This window comes from Medicago truncatula, chromosome 6 (genome assembly GCF_003473485.1).
Source record: "Medicago truncatula cultivar Jemalong A17 chromosome 6, MtrunA17r5.0-ANR, whole genome shotgun sequence".
In the NCBI taxonomy this organism is placed as follows: Eukaryota; Viridiplantae; Streptophyta; class Magnoliopsida; order Fabales; family Fabaceae; genus Medicago; species Medicago truncatula.
In genome coordinates this window covers 34,140,056-34,164,540 of record NC_053047.1, presented here as the reverse complement: position 1 = coordinate 34,164,540, position 24,485 = coordinate 34,140,056, and the positions used below count along the sequence as shown (strand labels likewise).

Below are 24,485 nucleotides of genomic sequence, written 5' to 3'. Positions count from 1 at the left end.
AATACCATAATTGATGGCTAAACTCTCCCTCAAGAGATTTAATACTATATTTTTTAGGATAAATTCAAATCCAAGACCTCTAAAGTGGACACTTAAAATGAATAAATTTTGTATTGGAATTAAATTTGAAATATCTATAGTTTTAAACATCCTCTAGCCTCGTTAGAATTGATCTAAATTTTGAATCAGATACGTCAACTAATTTTGTTGACACAACTTTCTCTTATGTATTAGAACCGAAAGGAATATATAGATCAGAAATTTAATAGTAAAATTAATTATCTTATAATTTAGTTATACTAAAAAAAAGACCAATTTTCTAACTGAACTAAGTTGGGAACAAAATAAAATAATTTAGTAAATTGGAAGACTATTAATTCATGAAATTATACCTTTAACTATTCAAAATGAAATCTTGAGACCATAAAGGATACATCAAACTTTAGATCTAATTAACAAAAATAAGAAATGTTCATATCATCAAACTAAACTTATCTTATAACAAAAGGAAGATGTACGTGGAATAAAATTACAAATTAAGTACCATGGAAAGAAAGATTTAAAGTTGATCAAAATGATCAAACTACAACATGGTTTACAAGCTTAGTTAAACCAAAAGTAAGAGACATAGCAAGCCATCCACCAATCAAAACCCTCAAAGAAGACTTCACCAAGGGTGCTTTCCCAAGAACAGCACTCAACAATCCAAAGCCAAACAAAGCAAGGCTAACAACACCAACCACTACTCCCAACCTCACCTTATAATCTTTCACAAACGCCGCGCCGAGTAGCGGCACAAAGGCGCCGACCGCAAAAGCGATGGCCGAAGCAAAAGCAGCATAATAAGGGTTAGGCAATTTATCTTTTTGAGAAATGTTTCCTTGTCTTTTCATTTGTGCAAATTCAATATCATATTGTGAATAGACAGACACAAATTCACCAATTGCCATGCTACATGCACCAGCTACAAGACCAGCAATTCCAGTTAGAATCATTGTCTTAACATCTTTTGTAACGGCACCAACACCCATCATTAGGGATGCTGTTGAGAGTAAACCATCATTAGCACCTAAAACAGCTGCCCTAAGCCATTGTGCTCTTTGTGTATAATCTTTTTCATCATTTTCTTCTTCTCCTTTTTTTTCAACATCCATGCTGTACACTTTTGATTCACTACGTGCTAGTGTAGCTGCATGGTGGTGCTGAATTTCTGCCATAGATCTAAATATGTGAAATGAAACTATATGAGTTGTGAATATTGGATATTGAAGTGTGGAAGACACACGCCTTCGGATAAAGGTATTTATAGAATTAAATTAGTGGGTGCCACGCGTGAAAACTCAACGTATACACTTTAATAACTTTTTTTTTTTTTTTTGGTCTTAGATGAAGTGGTAATCCACTGAAAATAAACTCACACACAACTGTGAGGTCCCGGGTTCGAACCCGGATCACAACGTCCGGCCTTGCAATTTCGGTATTTGCCAGTTGAGCTAGGACTTCTAGACCACTTTAATAACTTTTAATTTGGAATCTAATGCGTTCATACTTTGATTTTAATTTGGATGGTAATTTATCTCTTTATACCGACTAATCTTTCTTTTCAAATTGAATACCTCATATGGTTCAATATTTTTTAATGATTTTTTTTTTCTTTTATTAACTTCTTTTTTAATAAAGCTAAAGTTAAATAAGTGCAAAGCATGTGAAAGGAATATCGCTAAAAGAGAGTTTTTATTATTCATTTTCTGTCGTATCAATTTTTTTGCAAAGTAAAGAATGGATTTTATTGAATTGCCTAGACCCACATGAAACAGATGTGCAAATATGGAGTAAATACAAGAAGTACACCAATAAAAACATAACCTATATATATTACATCAAAACTTTTACAGAAGGACTAAATTGAGGCCCAAGAAATGGTGATTTTGTTGAGATTCTCAACACACTATGGTTATAGAACTTTTTTAAAAGTATCCACCCCTGGACCTTTAACTCCATGAGTATAAATACTATGATTAGACCATAGCAGCAAGTTTCGTTTGCTTAATATGAATGACAGCTACGATAAGCATCTGCTTATGGAAAGCTGATTCCTCTAAGAATTAGAGGATTAATAAAAAAAAATTGCAGATCGAGCTAGACTTTGTAAAGCTGATTTGGTTGAAAATTTCAAGTTCTAGACTTAGCCGGACATGTTAATTTTTAAACATAAGTGTGACCTTTTTGAAAGTTTAGTTTGATTTGTTAGTTTATTTAAAGATTTATTTTTCATGAATGTATTTAAATGAGTATCCTAACATATGATTAAATAGAACAACAAACTAATTGATCAGTGAGATTAAGCTCGATCCATTTTTTGTACCGAAAAAAAAAACTAGTTCCATTTTGAATGATAGTTTAGAAAATACAATTCATATGATATTATATTTCAATTATACTATAGTAATATATTTAAATATGCAAAAAATTAATATAAACTAATATACTTAAATGACTGAAAATGTTAACAAATTTATAATTGAATTGAAAGCATAATATGCTGAGCACATAGGCAACTGTTTTCACCTACATCTGATGCTATGCAATACGGTTGAAATGTACCATCTTCAAACCAGGTATGCTCCAATCTTCAAATTTTAATCAAGAAAGAGCATTAATATGCTCTTTAACATTTACCAACAAATTTGGAGCATATCAAGCATTAATATTCAACACTTGAGAAAATATGCACATATCAAGCATCTCTTTTTAACATAATAACACTGATTTTTCTTTAAGAAATCAAATAAAAATTAATTAATAATAGAGAGAAATCGATGCTCAGAAACAAACAAAAAAATACAAATCAAAGAGAAAAATTGAATAATAAAAATAATAATATGGATGGAGCTGCACTAATTATGATATTCATCAAACTTAATCAAGCATTTCCACGCACCACTCAAAATTTTTTCACCCCACATGAAACCTCAAACATGCAAATGAATGACCAAATTCATTCATAAGTTATATGTTAAAGGTATATTCTAAAAAACCACAGATCTAGCCACTATGTTCTACACTTAATTTTTTAGTTCTATCTAGTGGAGGTTCAGTTTAAAAATAAAATAAATAGATAAATGCACAAAAATGATATTTAGTAGACAAACTGGAAGGTGTTAAAGTTGATAAAGCTGAGATATACTTTAATGTATAAATCCGATAATTTCTTCATAAATTTGTGGAACATTGAGTAGCAATATGGTCTTCCACAAACAAATATATGGGAAAATAAATATTTTGAACGTTAATAGCAAAAGAAGTTTAATGAATAAGATGATCTCGTTATCTGATGAAAATAATGACTCAAACAAATGAAGCATTTTCAAAATTGATATTTAGTAGACAAATATTTATACCTCTAAAACACGAGGAGCAATTAATATAAATCATTGTGATAACTAACCTTCTCCTCTTATTTTCTCCTGTGCAGCTAAATATCCAACTATTAGCTATAAAACCCTAAACTATGATAACAAAACATGATGAAGGGGAACGGTCTAATGCAATCAACAATAAAATTTGATGAAATTGTAAGAACTAAAGTTGTTCTTGATCTTCTTACCATTCTCAAAACCATTCTTGAAAAATAGTAATAATGATGAGAATAGGATGGGAGAAAAAGATCTGAGCTATTTTATTTCCTTTTTGTGACAAAAAGAATCATTACCTTTCACTATTTTATTTTGATTTTAATAGGTGAGAAACAATTCAACGATAGTCTTGAAATAGATCAATTGTCAACATTGTTTTTTAGGACTGTTATAAGTGTTGAATTATTTGGAGTTTGTTTTTTTTACAAGAGTTTGGCTTACCGTTAGTTGATCAGCCGCAAAGTACACAAAAAACAAAGGGCAATCCGGTGCACTAAAAGCTCCCGCATACACAGGATCCGGGAAGGGGTCCCACCATTATAAAAAAATTGCTCATATCCAATCTTAATGATGTTAATCAATTCCATGCAATAAACTAGCTTAATGTATTACTATTGAATAACTAATTATTTTTCAAGCATTATTATTTGGGATACATTTACTGGGCTGGGAAGGTTTAGACTTGAAGTCTTTATTTTCCTTCTGGTTCATGATTTCCTAAATTTACAATACATATCACAAGTGGCATGTAATACAATGGAACCTGAAATTATATTGGATGAAAGTTTAAAGAATACACGCTCACTTAGGATATGTACACATTGATTCTATGTTAACATATTACCTCCTGCTTTTGTATTATGCTATTTCACCCACTGCTTGTCTACTACTCTTGTATCGTGTCAAATGCTACACTGAACAATATTTGTTAATTTTCTATTAAAAAAAAACCTAATATAAAGCTTTGTATTCGGCAATACGAGTGCATGTATAATACAAGCAGATGAAATTATGAACAATACTAGTAACAAATTTCACATTCTTGTGTTTCGTGTGTGATTTGTTTCGTAATAAATAGCGGTACTCATGAAGGAAATGACTGCCAAATTGGCATAATGTAATTATTCATTCATAATCATCTAATGTCTCCATGGGATCAAAATTTCCCAATGAGCAAAATAAATAACCATACAGGGCATGAGTTTTGGTTACAAAATCACATGTTTAGGAGCAGTTATTTGGGAATGAAGATAAAACAGAACGGTATTATAATACCAAAACATTCTACCCTATTACTTCAATTTGGTGAATAGCTTTGGTGCAACCTGCATTGCAAGATTATAATTTATCAGGGAATACAAAAGAAAATCAAGTAGCTAAATGGTTATTTACAAACTAAACATCAATACTTACACATTTGTCAACACAATACCAATAATCGAAATATTGTCCAGTGCAGTGTTTCTGCCCAGAATCATCACCATGTATCCTTTTCATGCATGCCTGTAGCAATTTAGAGAATTACTTTTCTTTGCAAGACCTTCTTTCATAAACAAAAATAAGGCGGAACAAATATTTGCCAACACTTATTCTTTATTTTAAATTTGTCTAGGCATAACAATTGGAGTGGCTATCTTGTGAGTTTGAGTGGAATCAGCCAAAATGTAAGATAAGACAACCTGCAATAGACACACATTGGGCCTACCCTTCCCCAGACCCACAATAGAGCTTCTCTATATTTTGTCCATTAATACTCACTCAGGGTATCAATTTAGCTAAACAAGTCAGAACCTACGGTTTTCCCACTAATTTCATACAATGTTGGTTCTCTCAACTCAAAAGAAGGAAGGGGATGTAAAACGCAACCCCTGCTAAAATTAACTTCAATTCAACACACAGCTGATACCATCGTCTCTCCATCCATATACATAGGAAACCCAAATAAATCAAATATGTACATGTTGGTTTGGTTCGGTTTTACACTATTAATGTGACTGGACCCGAACCAAGCTAACCTGATGAAATACGGGTTCATTAGGTTTAGGTGGTCGGTTCAGCTTTTAAAGAAAAAACAGAAGAGAATTGCATTTTTTCCCCATAACTCAACCTCTCTACTGCATCTATCCCAAACCAGAGAGAAATAGAGAGAGAGACCATAAAAATCTACCATAATCTCTGACATCCAAAGGCCAAATTTCCACAACACCGCCCCCCAAAAAACCCACTTTCTGCTACTCACAAGCCGTGACTTCCATAGCCACCCATCCAAGACAGAATAGAACAACTAAGTTGTAAAAAGCGTGGTTGCATGGGACTAGGACAGACAGAGAAGGTGAGGCAGTGTGGGATGTTTGGAGAACGCATGTGCAATGGAGGGAAGGCCACATTCAGAGGCGGAGCCCCTCATGGGCCATGGCCCACCCCCAAAAAACAAATTCTTATTATATATTATGTTTTGTAATATTACAATGTTTTGTAGCATGCTGTAGTGGTTAAGAGCCTTTTTGCCAAGTCTTATGTGCTAGGTTCAACTCCTGCTAAAGTCATTTTCATTTAGTCTTTTATTTTCTTTTGTATAAAAAAAAAAAAAAAAAAAAACATAATTCATAATTGTTAAAATCATCCTTCTTTCTTTAATAAAACATAACTCCTTTATTCAATTTAATATAATCTTCCTTACTCTTATTCTTGGGTACAACTGTCTCCTTACTCTTTTTTTTTATACAAAGGGACTTCAACTCTTTTTTTGTCAAAAAAATTCTCTTTTAAAACACATAACATATTTTTTATATAAAAGAGGACCTCAACTATCTTTTATAACGCATAAAATATAACATAAATGTTAAAATATCCTTAAAAAACATGATATCATTAAAATATTTAATTGTATAAACACTATTTTTTAGGTAAAAAAATACTATATTCTTTATTAAATTAAAATATATTTCATTATTGTACTTGATTATAAGTATATTTTCTTATGTAATGATTTTTTTTACATTACTATATATGTCATGAGTTTTATTTTAACTTTTTTTTTTACTCATTTGTTTGATTCAATTCGATTTAATACCTATACATCTGTTTATTGAAGTAGAGTCATTTAATTCAGTCATTAGGTTCAATGACCTAGTTGTTCGATCAATTATCTTGTACTTTATCTGGGTTGATAAACGGCTCAGATTTTAGAATACTGGTTTGAATTATATTCAACAAATAATAACAAATTTGTAGTCATACTAGCCTTGTTTATATCACGATCCATTAAGTCAGATTTCCAACAGAATATAGAAAACACTCTCACACGGACATAATCAATCTACCTGCATTTTCAATTTATTCCCTCAATATTTTCTCAAGGTTCAATTTAGCCCCGGACAAAAGGACTAATTTTTATCCCGAATTTGAAAACGTCAGGGACTAGTTTGGTATTATTTTTTGTCTGAGTAAATTGGGCCGCAACAAAATTGGGTCTTTAATCTTAAGGAAAGGCAGTAAGAAGTTAGACTGTAATAAAAGTTTAGTTTCATCACTATCTAGCCAGATGATTCCTAAAACATTACCTTCGCTACATTGAATTTCTTTGTTTGACCTTAATGCTACTATTTCTCCGATCATATTTTTCTTTGAATAAACCATATCTTAATAAATTTTACGAATGTAAAAGTGATGATATATTAGTGAATAAAAATTTAGAAACCTGATATTCAATCAACGGCCTGACACATTTTGGTTTGCAAGAGTCTTCAAAAAATCTCTTCTGATCAACAGGTTCCTCGTCAGCCCTGAATTCACAATAAAATCCAAACATACCTTAATACAAAGAATAATAATAAAATAAAATAAAATAAAAGCATATACACGTTAAACAAGGGGTGTCAAAATGATTAAATGAAATTCATAATAATTTTTTCCTAGATTAATATTCACTAAATCAACAACAAGCACATAATCAGACAGATTCAGATCATCAATTTCTAGATTTAAACAACATCTAATCGGAGCAAGGTTTCAAAACCCTAGATTTAAAAATTAGGGGAATAAGAAGTATTTGCATTCGAATCGAATATAAATAGTGGATGAAAGAGATGAAAAATGAAAGAAATAGAGAAGCTTAGATACATACATGGCGGAGTGTGAAGAGAAGTTGCAGAGAGATGGGTTGTCGTTTCGTTTGGGAATCGCGCAGTCGTAATTTCTAATCAACTACAACAAATAGTGCAACGATGTGGGTGGTATAAAGTAAAAACCCAATGTAGGTTTTTTTTCTTTAAAAAAAAAAACAAATCTACTTTTTTTAATGTTTGTTTGGGATTAAAAAAATTATCAAAAAATTAAATGTTTTCATTCCCGTGAGCTTAGCTGGTAGAGATATGACATATTATATACATGGATCGGGGTTCGAACTTTGGACACCTCACTTCTCCACACTTAAACTAGACAATTGACCCGTGCTAACGCACGGGTCATTTTAAGAAGTTAATATTCACTGGCAAAATAAAACAATGTAGTTCGCTTGAATGTAAAAATTGTTGTGAATCAAAGCATAATGTCAATTACCATAGACTTTGTTATTGTTCCATAATTCTAGTACGTAGTTCCTGTTACTTTAACATAACATTTAATTTTAAAAGGGAAACTGAAGTTCGTTGACATGCAAATAGTTTCAATAAGTAAGAAAATGAATAGTACACAAAAAACTCCTACACATTTGATTTCCCTATGATTGCATTTTCAAGCTGATATGTACCCCCCTCTTCACCCATGGACCTGAACTTTGCCACCAAATCTTTTCTAGCTGTGGCGTGAATACGTCCACCCTATTGACGACAACAACATCAGTAAACAGCTGGTTAAATTACATAACTAAAAAACAACAATGACATTAGTTTAATTTTAAAGTTAAGAGTGCAAACATGTAGAAACCTTTTCATCGACCAGTAACATGTTCATGAAAATGATGCTAGTGGGGACCTTCTTCTCTCAAATCAACAAAATGTGAGCAACTCGCACACGCATCTTAAGGTTTTTTCTTCCTCCAGAAACAGCTGAGATTGGAGTGTATTTGGCAGACATCATTGGCCGATTTTTTTCTTTCCAAGAAAGAGGATGCTTATTTAGATTGAGATGGTCTGGCTAATAGGTTATGATGTATTTATAGGAAAAAAGTGCAATACGTGTGAGTAGGATATGATGGTTGAGTAATAAAGAGTATTACTTATCACGATAAGCACAAAATAGTGGAACAAAATTAGGAAATGACCAACATTTTAGGATAAAGATTAATATGAATCAAATGAAATTAATATTGTTGATGGGGCACTTTGTTTGACTTAAGAATTGGCATGTAAATAGGGAGGGGGCGCAAAACAAATGATTACGATAGTTGACTCGGGTGAAATGTAGTAGTTATTTGAATGACAGGAATTAGGATTTTTAGTTTGTTTCCACCCAAAATATATTTTAGAGATGTAGATGAAATCTCTTACTTATTTAAATGAGAGAAATAAGGATTTTAGTTTGTTTCCACCCAAAAGATACTTTAGAGATGTGGATGAAATCTCTTAGTTACTTGAATGAGAGAAATTAAGATTAGGATTTTAGTTTGTTTCCACCCAAAACATATTTTAGAGATGTGGATGAAATCTTGCGAGTTTGCGAGCTTCCACAAACCTTTTCCAACGCCCTCCTATCTTGAAGTGTTCATAAGGAATAGTTGCAAAAGTGGCTACAATTTTTTAGGTTAAATATTAGGTGGAATTAGGGCAACAGTGCTTTGTTTAAGAATAAACCAAATAAATAAAAATAACAAAATGCCCCAAAATCCCAAAACGAATCGCAAAATAAAGAGAAATTAGATCTGTCACATCCATTTATATGCTTTGCACGTCCATTACAACAACAATTTATTAAACGGTTGCATCGTTTTAGATATGAAATGGGAAAAATAATGAAGCCTCATTCATAGGCAATTGGCTTTTTTAGTGTAGATAACAACATTGTTCAAAATATAAATATGTATCACAAAATGCCCCAAAATCCCAAAACGAATCGCAAAATAAAGAGAAATTAGATCTGTCACATCCATTTATATGCTTTGCACGTCCATTACAACAACAATTTATCAAACGATAGCATCGTTTTAGATAGGAAATGGGAAAAATAATGAAGCCTCGTTCATAGGCAATTGGCTTTTTAGTGTAGATAACAACATTGTTCAAGATATAAATATGTATCAATCCTTAAATGGTAGTATTACAATCCTTTTGACCTTTATGCTATTTTTTTTCTCTACATTTTATAATTTCAATTAGAGGACTTTACACAAGGTGTTTATGCAATAAGGTGATCTCAATTTAAAGGACTTCATACACTTTTGTCGTTGAAGACCACTATGTGAATGTAGGCTGAAGTAGAGAATCACGTGTCCAAGGAAATTTTGTTCCTCTAGAAAAGGGGATCTACTACCTCATACTCATTTTAATTGTGAAATTGCAGTGACGGAGACAATGGAATGGTTTTTAGAAAATCAATTTTATGTGATGACAAGGCTTGAAGAAGAGGAAGAAAGAGAGTTGGAGCAGTCGTATGTTGTTGAGTAGTGAGTGCGAGAAAAAATCTGGTGTTGAGTGTCTATGGTAGAAGTATGTTATCTAACAGTCAAAATTAGTTTTCCCATAGTGGGAAACAACTTACCTAACTCCAAATCAAAAGGTTGATCAACTTAGAAAAATCATCATCAATATCATCATTACTTGGAAGATAGACTGTAACTAGCACTTTGGTCTTGCTTTCAATGGATATAGACTATTTTGAAAGATAAATCACCCCATATTTGATTATGATATGTGATAGAGTTAATGACAAAATAAACGAAGAAGTTACTAGTCCATTGATAAAAGTTTGTGAAGAGAGGAAGATATGATGGTTGTGCTAACAATCTTTTAAAGTTTCATATTAATAATTGTCAAATATTTAAATTTTCACTTTTCAAGAGTATATAGAGGCATTAGTGACCAAGGGCTTTGTTTGCAAGTTTGGAGGGGAAAGAAAGGAAAGACTTGGAAAAAAAAATGAATGAGCAAGTGGAAGAAATCGAGGAAAATGGAAGAAGAGGACTTTGGGGGGTTAACTTATATTCATAATGCTAAACCCTCATCATTTGGGGAACTAAAAAAATTGTATTGAATGAGGGTTTTGAGAGATTTTGGAGGGTTTATATGAATTCTTCAAATTTAATATATGTTGTTATATTATTTTTAAAATTAAAAATATAGTAATCATATGCATTAATTTATCATTCTCTAAAAAAACTACTCTTTTAAAAAATTTAAAAGATTTCTCAATTCTCCCTCATATTTTCTACCCCTCAAAGTCTTTCATTCTCCTCCCCTCCAAACTCACAAAACCTAAGGGTGCGTTTGAATTGAGGATTTAGGAGGGCAAGGAAGGGGAGGGCTCACTTTTATTTTTTAAATTACGAACAATGTAAAATGTTTTTTTAAAATAAATCAAGTGTTTTTGAAGTGTTATATGATCACTTATCATGTTGTTAATTAAGTTTTCTAAAAATCATCTTATATTGTCTGTAATTTAAAAAAGAAAAGCAATCTCTCCCCTAGGGCTGGACATAAAACACCAAACCGGCCCAAATTGGCCGACCCGTTTGGCTCGAAGCATGTCGGTTTGGGTTACACGGTCAAACCGGGTTAAGCGGTTCAAATTAATTGGTTTGGGTTGGTCGATTTCGGGTTGTGTGGATAGACTCGTCGAAAACTGGACCGACCGTTTATATGTTTTTTTACTAAGGCTCAATGCTAAGTTCAGCCCAACAATTAGAACAAAACCTTATTTTCATTCCATTTTCTCCCTCGCAGTCTAACACAGCAACAATATTGTGCCGTGGGCAGCCTCTTTCTCTGTCGCACAACACTTTCAACAATCCAACCTCCATGGATACTTTCAATCTCTACATCCGTAGTTTTACACTCCTTGCTCTCTCTTCACTCTCCCATCTCCCACAATCTTTCTTCTCCACACATACATGTTTTTTTACATGACTGTTGTTTCAACAAAGTAAACAAAATTTAATCCAACCATTGTTTATACTTGATGATCTTCATATTCATCATTCTCAACCCATATCTATCTGTATCACTTCTTCCTTCTTCCTTCTTCAAGAATAGATCTGATTTGACTCTAATTTTTGATATTTTTTCGTTTGTTCTGTTTCTTGTTTCTGGAGAATTTTATTGTTCGAAGTGTGAACTTTTTATATCAAACTTTTGTTTAATGCCAAACCGGTACTATCGACTGTTTCACCCGTGATAATTGTTGAACCGAGACTGCCGAAACTGAAAGTCTCATATGGGCGGAAATGGCTTGAGATATTCCAACCGTCGGTTGAGTCGGTTACGGATTTTGGCACCGAATTTCGGCCGAAACCGACCGATGTCCAGCCCTACCCTCCCATCCTAAACCCTCCATCCAAACACCTCCTAAGTGTCCCTTTCAACAACAAAAAAAAAAGGTGATTCATTTTTGACGGAAAAAGAAGGGATATTGTACTCGCACAAGAAAAAAATAAGGGACATTTCCTCACAAAGAAAAAATAATAGAACAGAAGGGTATGTATTAAAATAATAAAAAAATAAAGATTGCAAAAAACAATTCCTCAGCTGGGAATCAAACCCGGAAATCATATCAACTTGCCGCGTCATTTTTCGGAGATCAAGGCTATTTGATTAGCTTTTGACTCACTAAATTTCACGACTGAACATTTGATTTTTTAAGAAAAAGGGGAAAAAGTTCAAAACACCCCATATTGAGAGATTTAAGGTTCGGGGGTTGGTTATATTTAGGAAAGGTATTAGCACTCTAAATATTCGTAGTACTCTACGAGAACCTCTTGATTTTATTTATTTTTCGTACTTTAACATGCTTGTTTTTTTGCTTAAAAGAAGGAATTTAAAAGTGGTGATTAAAAGAAAAAGAAAGTGAGACCTAATTTATCTACATTTTTTATGATTTGGAAGGACGAGTGTCCTTTGCCTACGTACCCGTGAGGGAACAAAACATCGTAGTTTGGGGTACAAATTAACGTTTGATTGGTTTTGTGATTTTTATTAGTTTTGAAAAAGGTTTTAAAAGAAAAGCCAAGTGAAAAATAAGATTTGGTTTGTATTTTTTAATTTAAAAGAAAATGGACTCAAGGTATGATTAAATTGATTGAAAGTTTGATTAAAAAAAAAAAAAAAAAAAAGATCACCTGATTTTGGAATCAAGTTTTATTATGAAAATATTTTTGTGATTTTGATTATTTGCATGTTTTTGTTGTTTTTGGAATAATAAATGAAAATTAAACTAACGGAGCAATAAAAATTAAAGCGCGTGGATTTTTGTAGTGACATTGGATCACCACAAAATCCCCAATCTAATTTTTTTTTTTGCATTATTGGATATATATAAGGCCGTAAAGAAATAAAAGGACACACACACGCACACTTTTCTCATTTATATTTACATTGGATCTAAATACATTCTAATTGCTGAAAAATAAATAACAATAATTAAAATGCTAAATAGAAATAAAATAAAATGCTAAAATGCTAAAAAGAAATAAAATTCAAGAAAATAAAAGAAAGGGACAACCGAAGGGACAAAATTTCGAACAGACTTTTCCGAAGGGACAGAAAAAAGAGGGAGAAGAAAATAATAGCTCGTCAACACAAGCTAAACATGGAGAAGAGAGAAAAGTTCTTTGACAACTCAAGAGAACTTTTGGTGTGTGAAATTGTGAGGAATGAGGGCTCTATTTATAGGTGAGGAGGTTGATGAAAATGGAAAATTGGTTTAATGGAAATGATGGACAATTATGATGACTTTTGAAAAATGAATGTTAAAGTTGACACTTGACTTGAAATTTTTTTTAGACCTTGGACATTTTATTTTTGGACCTATTGACACTTTGTTTTTTTTGGACACTAATTAATTAAAAAAGAAATAAAATAAATCTAATACAAAATAAAATAAAAACAAATTAAAATAAATTATGTAAAGTAAAATAAAATTTATTGATGGAAAATAAAAGGCAAGATAAAACTAAAAGACTAAGAAAATAAAAAGTGAGAAGAGAGGTCGGAATCCGTACAAAGATGAGGTACTTTAAAATACCTTTCTGCCGAATTTTTCTCTAAAAAGCCAGTGAATATTCTGGATCAAAGGGTGTATGAATGTAGGTTCTTAGGTCAAAAATTGGAGTATGACACAACTGAATTGGTCTGGTGAGCTACTATGGAAGATGTGATATCCTTCCGCCAATAATTAATATACACTATGTCTGATTAGGAAAGTTTATTATTCTAACCATAGTTATTTAGTTATATACTAGCTTAGAAACCCGTGCCAAGCACGGGCTAGAATTTCGTGATATTTAAAATATTAAGTAAAGATTTGATATCATTCTTATTTGTCTGGTTGTTCTCTGTGCAATGGGTCAATCCATGCCAGTGTTGGCTCCCTCGTAAGGCCTAACAATGATATCATAGCTCAGATCGACTATGTGGAAAAGCAGAATTGGTTTATGGTGGTAGATCTCATATGCGGAGAGTCTCGTACTTGAGGGAGAAATGTTAACGTGTCAAATGTGAGTTAAAGTCACATTGGATGTAAGAATAGATGTTGAGTAAGATATAAGTGTTATGATCCATATACCTAATTTCATAAGGTTTGGGTGAAGATGTGTTTTCAAACTCACGTGTATTGTTCTCTTTGTTTAATGTGATTATCAAACTCGATGCATAATCTCCCGAAAGTCACAAATAATTTGTCTTTTAATTTTTTGATGTCGTTTGTTTGCATTTTTTATCTTAAAATTTAGTTTTTAAATGTCATTGTTTTTCATCTGAATTTTTTCATTCAACCTCTATTAATTTAAATTCATCAACTTTTGGACTTTGGCGGCAAGTGGCAATGGAAAATTGCAGATGTGTTATGTTGAGTTCACAAAATACATGTTTATTAGACATTAAAAATTATGTGGCATTTCTTAATTGAATCAATTTTTTTAGTAAAATAATTACCCAAAAATCTCCAACTCCTTTAACAAACTCCTAAAATCACCGATAACTCACACTACTCTCTATACTCTCACAAACATAACGCACAATAATTATTTTTCCCTTATCTTCTCTCATGTTCAAATTCCTTTTTCAAATCCGTTACTTTTCCTTCTAATTTCCTTTTTTTCTTCACATAAAAGAAAGGAATATAAAACTCTCTTCATGAAACAATCACCAACCAACCTTCTGGAACATGGTGTTCCTCCGCTTGACCTTATTTTACTATGTCACGTGATTACGAACACAAATAGTTGCCCAGTTGGTTAAGAAATATTAGTGTGTCTAGTGTGAGTCAAAGTTCTATGTTAGGATGGGATATATGGTAAATTTTAAACAACATATAAGTGAGATGACATATATATCTGATGCCTTAAGGTTTAGGACAAAAATTTGATATCAGTCAGACATGTGTGGTTTTTCTTAGTCGAATATGGTGATCAAACTTAGACTATGATCCCTCGAAGGTTTCAAAATTAGGATGAAGTGTTATGTCAGCTTTTGGATGTCATTTGTTATGCTGAATTGACAAAATACATTATAGTGTAGGGAGAGAATATTATGATGTATTGAGCATCAGTTAAAACCAAACATTGGATAAAATAGTGGAGGTTGATTAACAAATAAGTGGAAAAAAAATCGTACGTAAGCATTAAAATTTGGGATGAAGATGTAGTAGCATTCGCACTTGTGTGGTTGTTCCTTCTCCAATGTGTCGATCCACATAAATGTTGGCTCCAACAAAAAGTATAACGATGATATGATATCCCGATTCAAAATTGTGGGGGAGCAGTTCTTGGTGGGGGAACACAGATACTGTGTCAAGTGTGAGTAAAAATTTCACATTATATGCAAGAGTAATATTGAGAAACATATAGTGAGGTGGTCCGTATATCTAATGTCTTAAGATTTTCATTGAAAGATTGATATCCATTTCACTTGTGTGGTTGGTCTTAGTCCAATTAAATGCATTCTACCCATTAAAGTTACACGTTGGATGCATGTGTATATTGTGATAATATAGATGTGATTATCCAACCCAGTTTAGCCATCCCTCATCCCCCTAAAAGTCTCAATATTTTGATGAGTAGTTTTCTTCGTTTTTGAATGTCATTTACTTGATTCTTTTATCTTATATTTTAATTTTTAAATGTCATTTCTTTTGATCTTATTTGGCTATGTCTCTTTATTACACATGCATGCAGAGAGTTTCACGCTTAAGGGAGAGATGTTAATGTGTCAAATGTGAGTTAAAGATTTACATTAGATGCAAATATAGATGTTGAGCAACATATAGTAAGATGACCATAATACCTAATGCTTTAAGGTCTTGGTTAAATATTGGGGTGTCAATCTCACTTATGTGGTTTCTCTTAGCCTAAATGTGATTATCTAACCCACTTTAACCCCATGGGAAATCTCAACATCATGATGAACTATTTGTTTTTCATTTTTAGATGTTATCTACTTAGTTATTTCATCTTGAATTTTAGTATTTATATGTCATTTCAAATTCATTCACTTTAGTGTTTTGTGGGATATGACATTGGCAAAATATACATGTTATATTGAGCTAACAAAATACATGTTTATTAAACATTTTAAGTGAAGATGTGGTATAAATCTCATTTGTGTGGTTGCTTTTATCATAATGTGATAATTCAACCCAGTGTAGGCTCCCATCTGAAAGTCCAAACACTATGATGAACAAATCTTTGTTAGTGTTTTCATGTCATTTTTTTAATTTCTTATCCTAAAATTTAGTTTTTTTGCTATCATTTTCTTTCATGCAATTTTTTTATTCGACCTCTATCATTTTAAATTTCAATACATTTGGTGTTGGATTGAATATGAAAATGGAAAAATGCATGCGTTATACTGAGTTGAAGAAATACATACTTATTAGACATTTTAAAATGATGTAGCTTTTTGTAATAGTGGGTATAATTTTTTGGTAAAATAATTAGCCAAAAATCTTGAACTCCTTCAACAAACTCATCAAATTACCTACAATTCATTATATTTCTTATACTCTCACGGACAAAGTACACAATACTTATTTTTTTCCCTTATAATTTCTATCATTTTCAAATCCCTTTTCTCATCTTTTTCGTTTTCTAATTCCCTTTCTCTCTTTTCTTAAAACAAATGAAAAAAAAAAACCTCCTTGTATGAAACCACCACAAATCCACCTTTTTTAGCATGTTGTGCATCTGTTTGACCTTATTTAGATGTATCAAGTGTGGGTTAAAGTTCCACATTAAATGCAAAAATAGATGTTGAGCAAAGTGAGATGATTGATATACGTAATGCCTTATGGTTTTGGTTGAATGTGTGTTGTCAATTTAATTGTGGTTGCTCTTAGCATAATGCGATTATCCAACTCAGTTGAGCCCCCACCCCACCCATTTGCCGAAGTCCCAACATTATGATGAAATATTTTGGTTTTTTATGCTATTTTCTTAATTGTTTTGTCTTATATGCTATTTTAAAAATGTTATTTTTACAAAGGGAAATAAACCTGTTTTATTTTCATGAGTCCTCCTAGCTGTATCATTCTATCATGATAGCTCTTTCAATGTTTGTCACAATTACCACCACAAATGACACATGAATCAATTGGTAATATAAAGAAATTATTTCAATATCAAAACGTTTAGATTGATGGTATTTTGTTGGATTTTAACATTTCTTATTTCAACATAAAAATGATCCATCTTAATACAATTATATGATTTAGATATAATGCCTCATAATTATATTGAGCTATCCTATAAAAAAAAATATAAAGTAAATATCTCATTGATTCAAGTAGGAGACCACAATAGATTTTACATAGTTTGAGATTAGTTAAGTAAAAGAAATGACATTATACACCTCAAAAGGCAATGATTTTGCTTTTAAATCAAAGGGAAGAATTTCAATTCTGGTTGTCGATGATTTTATTCAAACCATATAATCGTTCAAATCTTGAATTATAATGTTATCATCTTTTGATCACACCAAATATTTACTATATACAACAACATAAATGCAATCAAAATTGAAAACCATGTATTGGCTTGATAAACATTACAACACCCATAAATAAGGTTTGTCCACAAAAAAAAAAAAAAAAAAAACCCAAATACACTCAAATAATTGTTCAAAACATTATATTGCCATATAGATGTATCAAATTGACATGATTGACAAAATATGTGTTTGATATCTTCATCGCATAGATAACCTTTCACCACAAATAAATCATGAATGATGATTATTGATATGTAAAATTAAATACTAAGAGAAAAAGATTAAAGTAGTGAAGTTAAACATTGTGAAAGTGACCAAAAACGAAGAAAATGATGAAGGAGCGAGATCCACGTAATGAACGAAACTGAGAAAAATCATGGGGGAATATATAGCCATAAAAGACATAAATTAGGAGAGATTATTTTGAAATTTAAAATTCTTAATAAAAATTAATATTTAAAAGTTGACCATTGTTTTTTGAAATGTTGATAGGCTATAATTCCCATTAATCTTGTTGAACAAAACAATTTAAAAACATGATGATGTAGATTAGTGTAATAGCCATTATAATGAGATTTAGAATCATATAGTGACATACGACTTCAAAATCGATATTTATATGTGCATTAATAATATGAATTGTGAATATAGAGTGGTGTGAAAAGTGTGGGAGTCAAAATCGATATTTATAACCAAAGACATAAAATAAACAAAATAATCAAGTGCTTGATTCATGCAAACAATAACGAAAAAAATAATATTGTACATTAATATTCATCAATCGATACATTTGATCTTAGAAACAAAATCGCAGTAATTCAAACCAATTGATTTTTTTATTTTTTTTTACAAAACCAATTGATAACATGTATTTGACATTTACACACACTATTTTTTGACCAAATATATTTTTATTTAATTTAAATGTGTAAAAAAAAAAACTAAAAATGTGTATAAACATATTATGGAAGACATTACAAAAATTTAGAGAGCTTTCCCTTCGTTGAAATATTTAAAAAGAAAACAAAAACAAAAATAAAGAAAACGAAAACAAAAACAAAATTAAAACACAATAGATGAATAAAGAAAACGAAAACAAATAGAATTAAAAACATATGAGAGAGAGAGATGATGAAAATGATGACAAACATATTGACTAACAAAGTAAATGTTATAACGATGACATGTTATCTCTGTAACACCCCGTTTTCCCAACATCAAAATTTCTTTAAAAAAAACATAGCATTTATCAGAGTAGCATCATAAACAACGGGATATCACATATAACATAATCCAAGACGGTTAAATAATGATTTAACATAATATCCTTAACATTGCAGCGGAATTTAGTTCGTAATCCATAATCCGGTTTTGGCACGCAGGCCTCATCATAATTCTTAAAAGAAATCAGTTCATAATCATAAATAGCATAAAAGTCACGTAATAGAATGAAGCATGCATAATTCATAAAGCCCCATCCCGTTACGTATCAGAGCGACCTAGAAGACACAGTGAAGGCAAGGCCACTCACGACGGAAACAGCACACTAAGCTCGGTCACCTGCACGTTACCCACGGTCGAGGTAACATTCAAACAGAAGGGGTGAGATTTCATAACAGATTAACATTAAACAATGCAATTAAGAATCATAAGTTAACAACATGGTCATTTCATTAATTAACTTTGCATAATTGCTAAACTTTTAACACGTAACCATGTATCCATTAATTAGGGATAACATAACATAATCAATAAGCACGTATCACGTAATCACATATTCAATCATTATCAACAAGGCATCTTAATCATGACAATGTGACAATGCTCCTAGACTCCATATATGCATGTGGTACCAATCGTCATCATAAGTATTAATATACTTTAATCGTGCGGAGGACAAAGCTCCTATAAAACGTGCGGAGGACAAAGCTCCTAATTTTCGTGGTGAGGACAAAGCTCAATGTTATGCTATGCATGGACACATATGAACAAAACAACGTAATCGACTTATCAACATGCATCCAATAATTTGGAGCTAAACTTCATCTTATACTTATGCACTTAGTTAAACAACGGAAGCAGCATAAACAGATCACATAAACAAAATGATATCATTATATCAATAGCACATAAATTACATCATTATCAAGTTTTCATATCTTGCATGAATGTACAATACATTAGTTCATGTCCATTTAATATCAACATAACTTAAACAACTCTACAGGCTGCATTAAACGTCTCCACTAGGTCTCAACACCACTTAGGGGTTCACTCTTGATCAACACATGCGACACAGATCGCACAACCACTCAAGCAACTACATTCTGGTTGTACTCGCGAGGCGAGAGTACTTACTCGCCATGGCGAGTAACACTAATCTCCCAAACTGATGTTGTTCTGGGTTCAATCCTGTCCTAAAATCATTCCTAATCATCTCTAGGTATGTCTAGGCACTTAAAGGCACTCAAGGTCCAACTAAAAAGTCAAAAATACAAAATATGACATGCACTCTGCCTGAGCTCGCGAGGCGAGAAAGGGTTGCTCGCCATGGCGAGTTGGACCAAACAACTCGCGAGGCGAAGAAAAGGGGCTCGCGTGGCGAGCGATGAAGATCATCACTCGCGAGGCGAGGATCTTAGCTCGCCGTGGCGAGCGATGAATGTCGCTACGGCCAGGCTCCCTAAAATCACAAAAATCTGACGTTTCACATGGTTCTAAGCTTGGTTTTGGTTCCAGAATTCATCCTAAACATATTCTAAGGTTACAGGGCAATTCTTACATCAATCTAAACAAGTTTTACCGTTTATTCTCAAATTTTAGGGTTTTGACCTAATTCCAAAACTTCTCTAAATCAATCCTAACTTTGTCAACTAATCATCAGAATTACAGAGGTTAATGCTACTGAGTTATTAGTCCCACCCTTACCTGGTTATGAAGAAAATCGCAGCCCTCTTGGTCTCTTGCTCCTCTCTAAGCTTTTTCTCCCTTTTCCAAAAGTTTTCCCGTACAATAAGTTTCTAAAATATTAGGTCTTCTCCTATTTATATCTTTTTCCAATTACTTATTTTATCTCACTTTCTCCCCCAAAACTATCTAAAATATCAAAACAACCCTCAACTAAATATTTTATATTATTTTCAAATCTTTATTTTATTTAACAATAAAATATATTCTCTAATCTTATCAAATTCTCCAAAACTCATAACTTAACACGTCATCAATCAAATCATCAAAATCACCACAAATCATCAAAATATATCAAAATCATGTATATATTATATAATTATAATATAATTGCCTAAACTCGATTAAATAACGATTAAACGAAAGTGGGCGTTACAATCTCAATTTTGATTGGTTAGTAATTTCAATCATGAATCATGATTGGCTAATAATTTAAATCATCTCAATTTTTATTGGCTGATAATACAAAATTTATTCATGATAAGCTATTAAAATGTTATAATTTCCATTTTTGTTTTTAATAAATTAATTGAAATAAATCAATTTTGTGTGAGTGATGCAAATGACATAAATAGCATGTGAGTAAATATGTGATGATTTGAATATTTGATCGAGCAATTAATGAGAGGAAGCAAGAAGGAGTGACACGTGTACTTTTCAACAAAAAAAAAAAATAGTGCAAATGTATATAATAAAGATAAAGATAGAGATAGAGATTAAGATGTATATGTGTCAATGTGGATGTGATTAGGCAATAGCGAATAAGCAAAATATATTTAGATGGTAACGTGTACGCACGTATTAGTGATGTTTACGTATATCAATGTATTAATGTATCAATATAATTATAATTTATTATTAAAATGAGAAGACAAAGAAGAGATTTTAAAATACATAATTTGTCAAACACAATATAGTTATTATTCATCCATATTGAAATTCAAATGAAAATCAAAAAAAGTCTTGGAAAACTTATACAATTGAGTTTGTATTCATTCTCTTTAGTTTGATACAATCCTAAGATTTACATCACCACCCAAGTTACTCATAATGGCATGAATTATATACAAAAATTAGATTAATTTAAAATGTCGTTTTTTTACATTCATTATATACAAATAGGTGCATCAATGGGAATCATATCTACATAGAACGGGTGTCTATCACAGTTGATATTATTAACAAACCAAACATGAATTATTCGAACAACTCACTTCATGATTCTTTGATCGAGTTGATTTCATAGATGTTATCAAATATTGGTGTCATGACAATCTTTTGGAGTTTGACAACACTATTTGGAAGAAATGTGCAAGTGGAAATGATGAAAGAAACATATACTATGTATAGGAAAAATAATAAAAGCAAATGACATCATGAACAAATAAAAAATATGATACAAAATTGGCTAATCCTAAAATGCTTGATTGGCTTACAACCTAAAAATATCTAGAGAGACATCACAAACAAACAAAACACGGATAATCCGAACAACCATGATCTATGATTCCTTCTCAAGGCTGATCTCTGAGATGTTATCAGATCTTGATGCCATTATAATCTCGTTTTTTAGATTGATGGGGAGGAGGAATAGATGAATGAGACAATTGAATAAGAACGGAGTATATATAGGTAAACAATATAAATGAAATATTATGCAAAGCAATATAAAAATAAGTAATATGATGCAAAAAAGACAAAACGATGCAATATGATTGATTCAACTACACAATAATGACACACGTCAAAATATCATTGAATGATAATTTTTTAAAGACATGATTAAGAATTTTCAACCACAAATGAGTTTTGGTTACAATTTGATTTAAATCAATAATTGATCAAAACTCTAGAGATTGTGAAAGCATGATACCAAATAAGATAATTTTTAATTAATGATATAATTATTGTACCGATTTTGTATCCCTTATACACCTTTTTAAGAATTCAAAAATTAAAATTATTTCTTAATAAAATCAATGATCAAGCTGGTACCTTTATAAGAATTCACAAATTAAAATCATTTCTTAATAAAATCAATCATCAAACACATGAATGATACTACCATGACATATACCCAAATTAAAACATTTAATGACAATTAGCATAGAGAGAATGACACGTGTACTATCAAAAAAAATTAAGGCAAATATATATAATAAAGATAAAGATAACCACTAGTTTTTTTTATATCTAAAGTAAACTACTTACTTTTTTTTTTATAAGAAACGAAAAGGAAAAACTAAGAACCACAATGCAATTTACGAGTTTGAATCTACTCAATTTATCTATCTTTAATTTATTGCTATTTACGAGAAAGATATGTAGAATTAGAAATGAAAGGTTAGTTAAAATCACTAGTGATTTATTTATTAAAATGAAGTTCATTATTCAATCATATTGTCTATCTCTCTCATAAATAAATACTAAATGGAGATAAAAAAATATTATGCAAATTCAAATTCATAACCTACCTCTAATATCATTAGATAAATAAAACTTGAGGGAACATAATCTAAAACGAGTTCTTTATCATTACTTCATAGAGATCGTTGTATTTTATTTATATAGTTTTTATTGCAACCAAAGAATAAGGAGAAACAAAATTAGGTGCTAGGCCAATTGTAGGTCTTACTGAAATGCTAGTTACAGTCTATATACATTGTGTTATCTTGATTACAAATTTCATCTTGACTGTCATTGTTTTTCATCCGTTGTAAAACCTAAACCCTAAAACAAAAAAAACAAAAACAAAAACTAAGACACACATTATATTCAAATCCGTTTCAAGAAATGCAATATACTGTGTTGTTTTTCATTTTAAAAATGTTCACAAACAATAAAACATTTACAAACCCTAAAAACGGAGAAGAAAAATGAATATCAGACAACGATATACTATTAAACACTCGAATCCAAAACAAACAAAAAAAAGATCGGCAACAATTCTTTAGGAAGCCAACGATTTAATATTTTTCCACCATCGTCTTAATCAACGATTGATTTTGAAAGATAAAAACGCTTATGAGTCCTTTCATTTTCCTATTTTGTATCTCAGAAGATCAATGCCACATGGTTTCAACTGTTAATTTTGTTTATTTGACTATACGAATGGATGGAAAGGACTAAGGTGATACCATTTAATCAATTTAAAGGACTAATATGCACATTTTTTGAGTTAATGAACCAATATGAACCTTGAAATAGAAATGAGGGATCAAAATGGTGCAACCTTTAAACAACGGTGCAACTTTTTTTACTCTATTTTTTAATTCATGTTGTTTCATTTGCTTCCATTAAATATTTTGTTCTTAATTTATTTTGATGCATGTTTAAATCAATTCTAATTCTTTAATCTTTCAAAAACAAAGGTATTAACTAATTGGTAAAATTACACTTTTAGTTCCTTAACTTAATTTCAAGTAATAGTTTTGTCCTTTATCTTTTTTTTTTTCATTTCAATTTGGTCCTTTTTGTCCATTTTTATATACATTTTTAAGCTTCAAATCTAATATTCTTATGCAAACATAGACGAGGATCATAAATTTGAAGATTGAAAGACCATAAGAAAATAAAATCATGAATTTTAAGCTTAAAAATTCATATGAAAATGGACAAAAAGGAACAAATTGAAATTAAGGAACAAATTCATCATGAATTTGTGAGGCTTCCAGCTGTTGGAGTGTGTGATTTTCTACTAACATGAATCAAGTATTTATATGTTGTATGAATCAAGTATATTTATATTTAGTATGAATCAAATTAAGTGTCAAACCATACTCAAAATCATTTTCATAATGTGTTATCATGGTTTTTGGGTGCCAAGCCATTAATTGGACTTGAACCTTTTGACCGTTGATATCTCTTTTTTCTTGGGAAGGGTAAAAGGAGAAAAACCCTTAAAAAGTTCTAAGTTCGGGGGTCGTTTTCACTACGGGAAGGTGTTAGGCACCCGGAGCGATTATGGTAT

At 31.2% G+C, this 24,485-nt stretch overlaps 2 protein-coding genes across 2 annotated transcripts; both read right to left on the bottom strand.

Moving 5' to 3' along the window:
- Positions 1 to 452: 452 nt before the first annotated feature.
- Positions 453 to 1,293, bottom strand: LOC25480359 (vacuolar iron transporter homolog 4). The gene has a single exon (XM_013587191.3). It carries the CDS (start codon positions 1,215 to 1,217, stop codon positions 579 to 581), a length of 639 nt encoding a protein of 212 aa, XP_013442645.1. The 5' UTR covers positions 1,218 to 1,293; the 3' UTR covers positions 453 to 578.
- Positions 1,294 to 4,503: 3,210 nt separating this feature from the next.
- On the bottom strand, positions 4,504 to 7,694 carry LOC112418235 (cytochrome b-c1 complex subunit 6-1, mitochondrial). Its single transcript, XM_039834976.1, has 4 exons — positions 7,543 to 7,694; positions 7,117 to 7,201; positions 4,830 to 4,919; positions 4,504 to 4,741 (listed from the first exon to the last, which is right to left on the bottom strand). Coding segments are annotated over exons 1-4 (210 nt in total). The 5' UTR covers positions 7,545 to 7,694; the 3' UTR covers positions 4,504 to 4,708.
- Positions 7,695 to 24,485: the final 16,791 nt, after the last annotated feature.

Coding starts and splice junctions, on each gene's coding strand:
- LOC25480359 (XM_013587191.3), bottom strand. CDS start 1,217: ATGGCAGAAATTCAGCACCACCATGCAGCTACACTAGCACGTAGTGAA.
- LOC112418235 (XM_039834976.1), bottom strand. Junction 4,920..7,116: donor GGCCGTTGATTGAATATCAG/GTTTCTAAATTT, acceptor AAATTGCTACAG/GCATGCATGAAAAGGATACA. Junction 4,742..4,829: donor GGTATTGTGTTGACAAATGT/GTAAGTATTGAT, acceptor CTTGCAATGCAG/GTTGCACCAAAGCTATTCAC.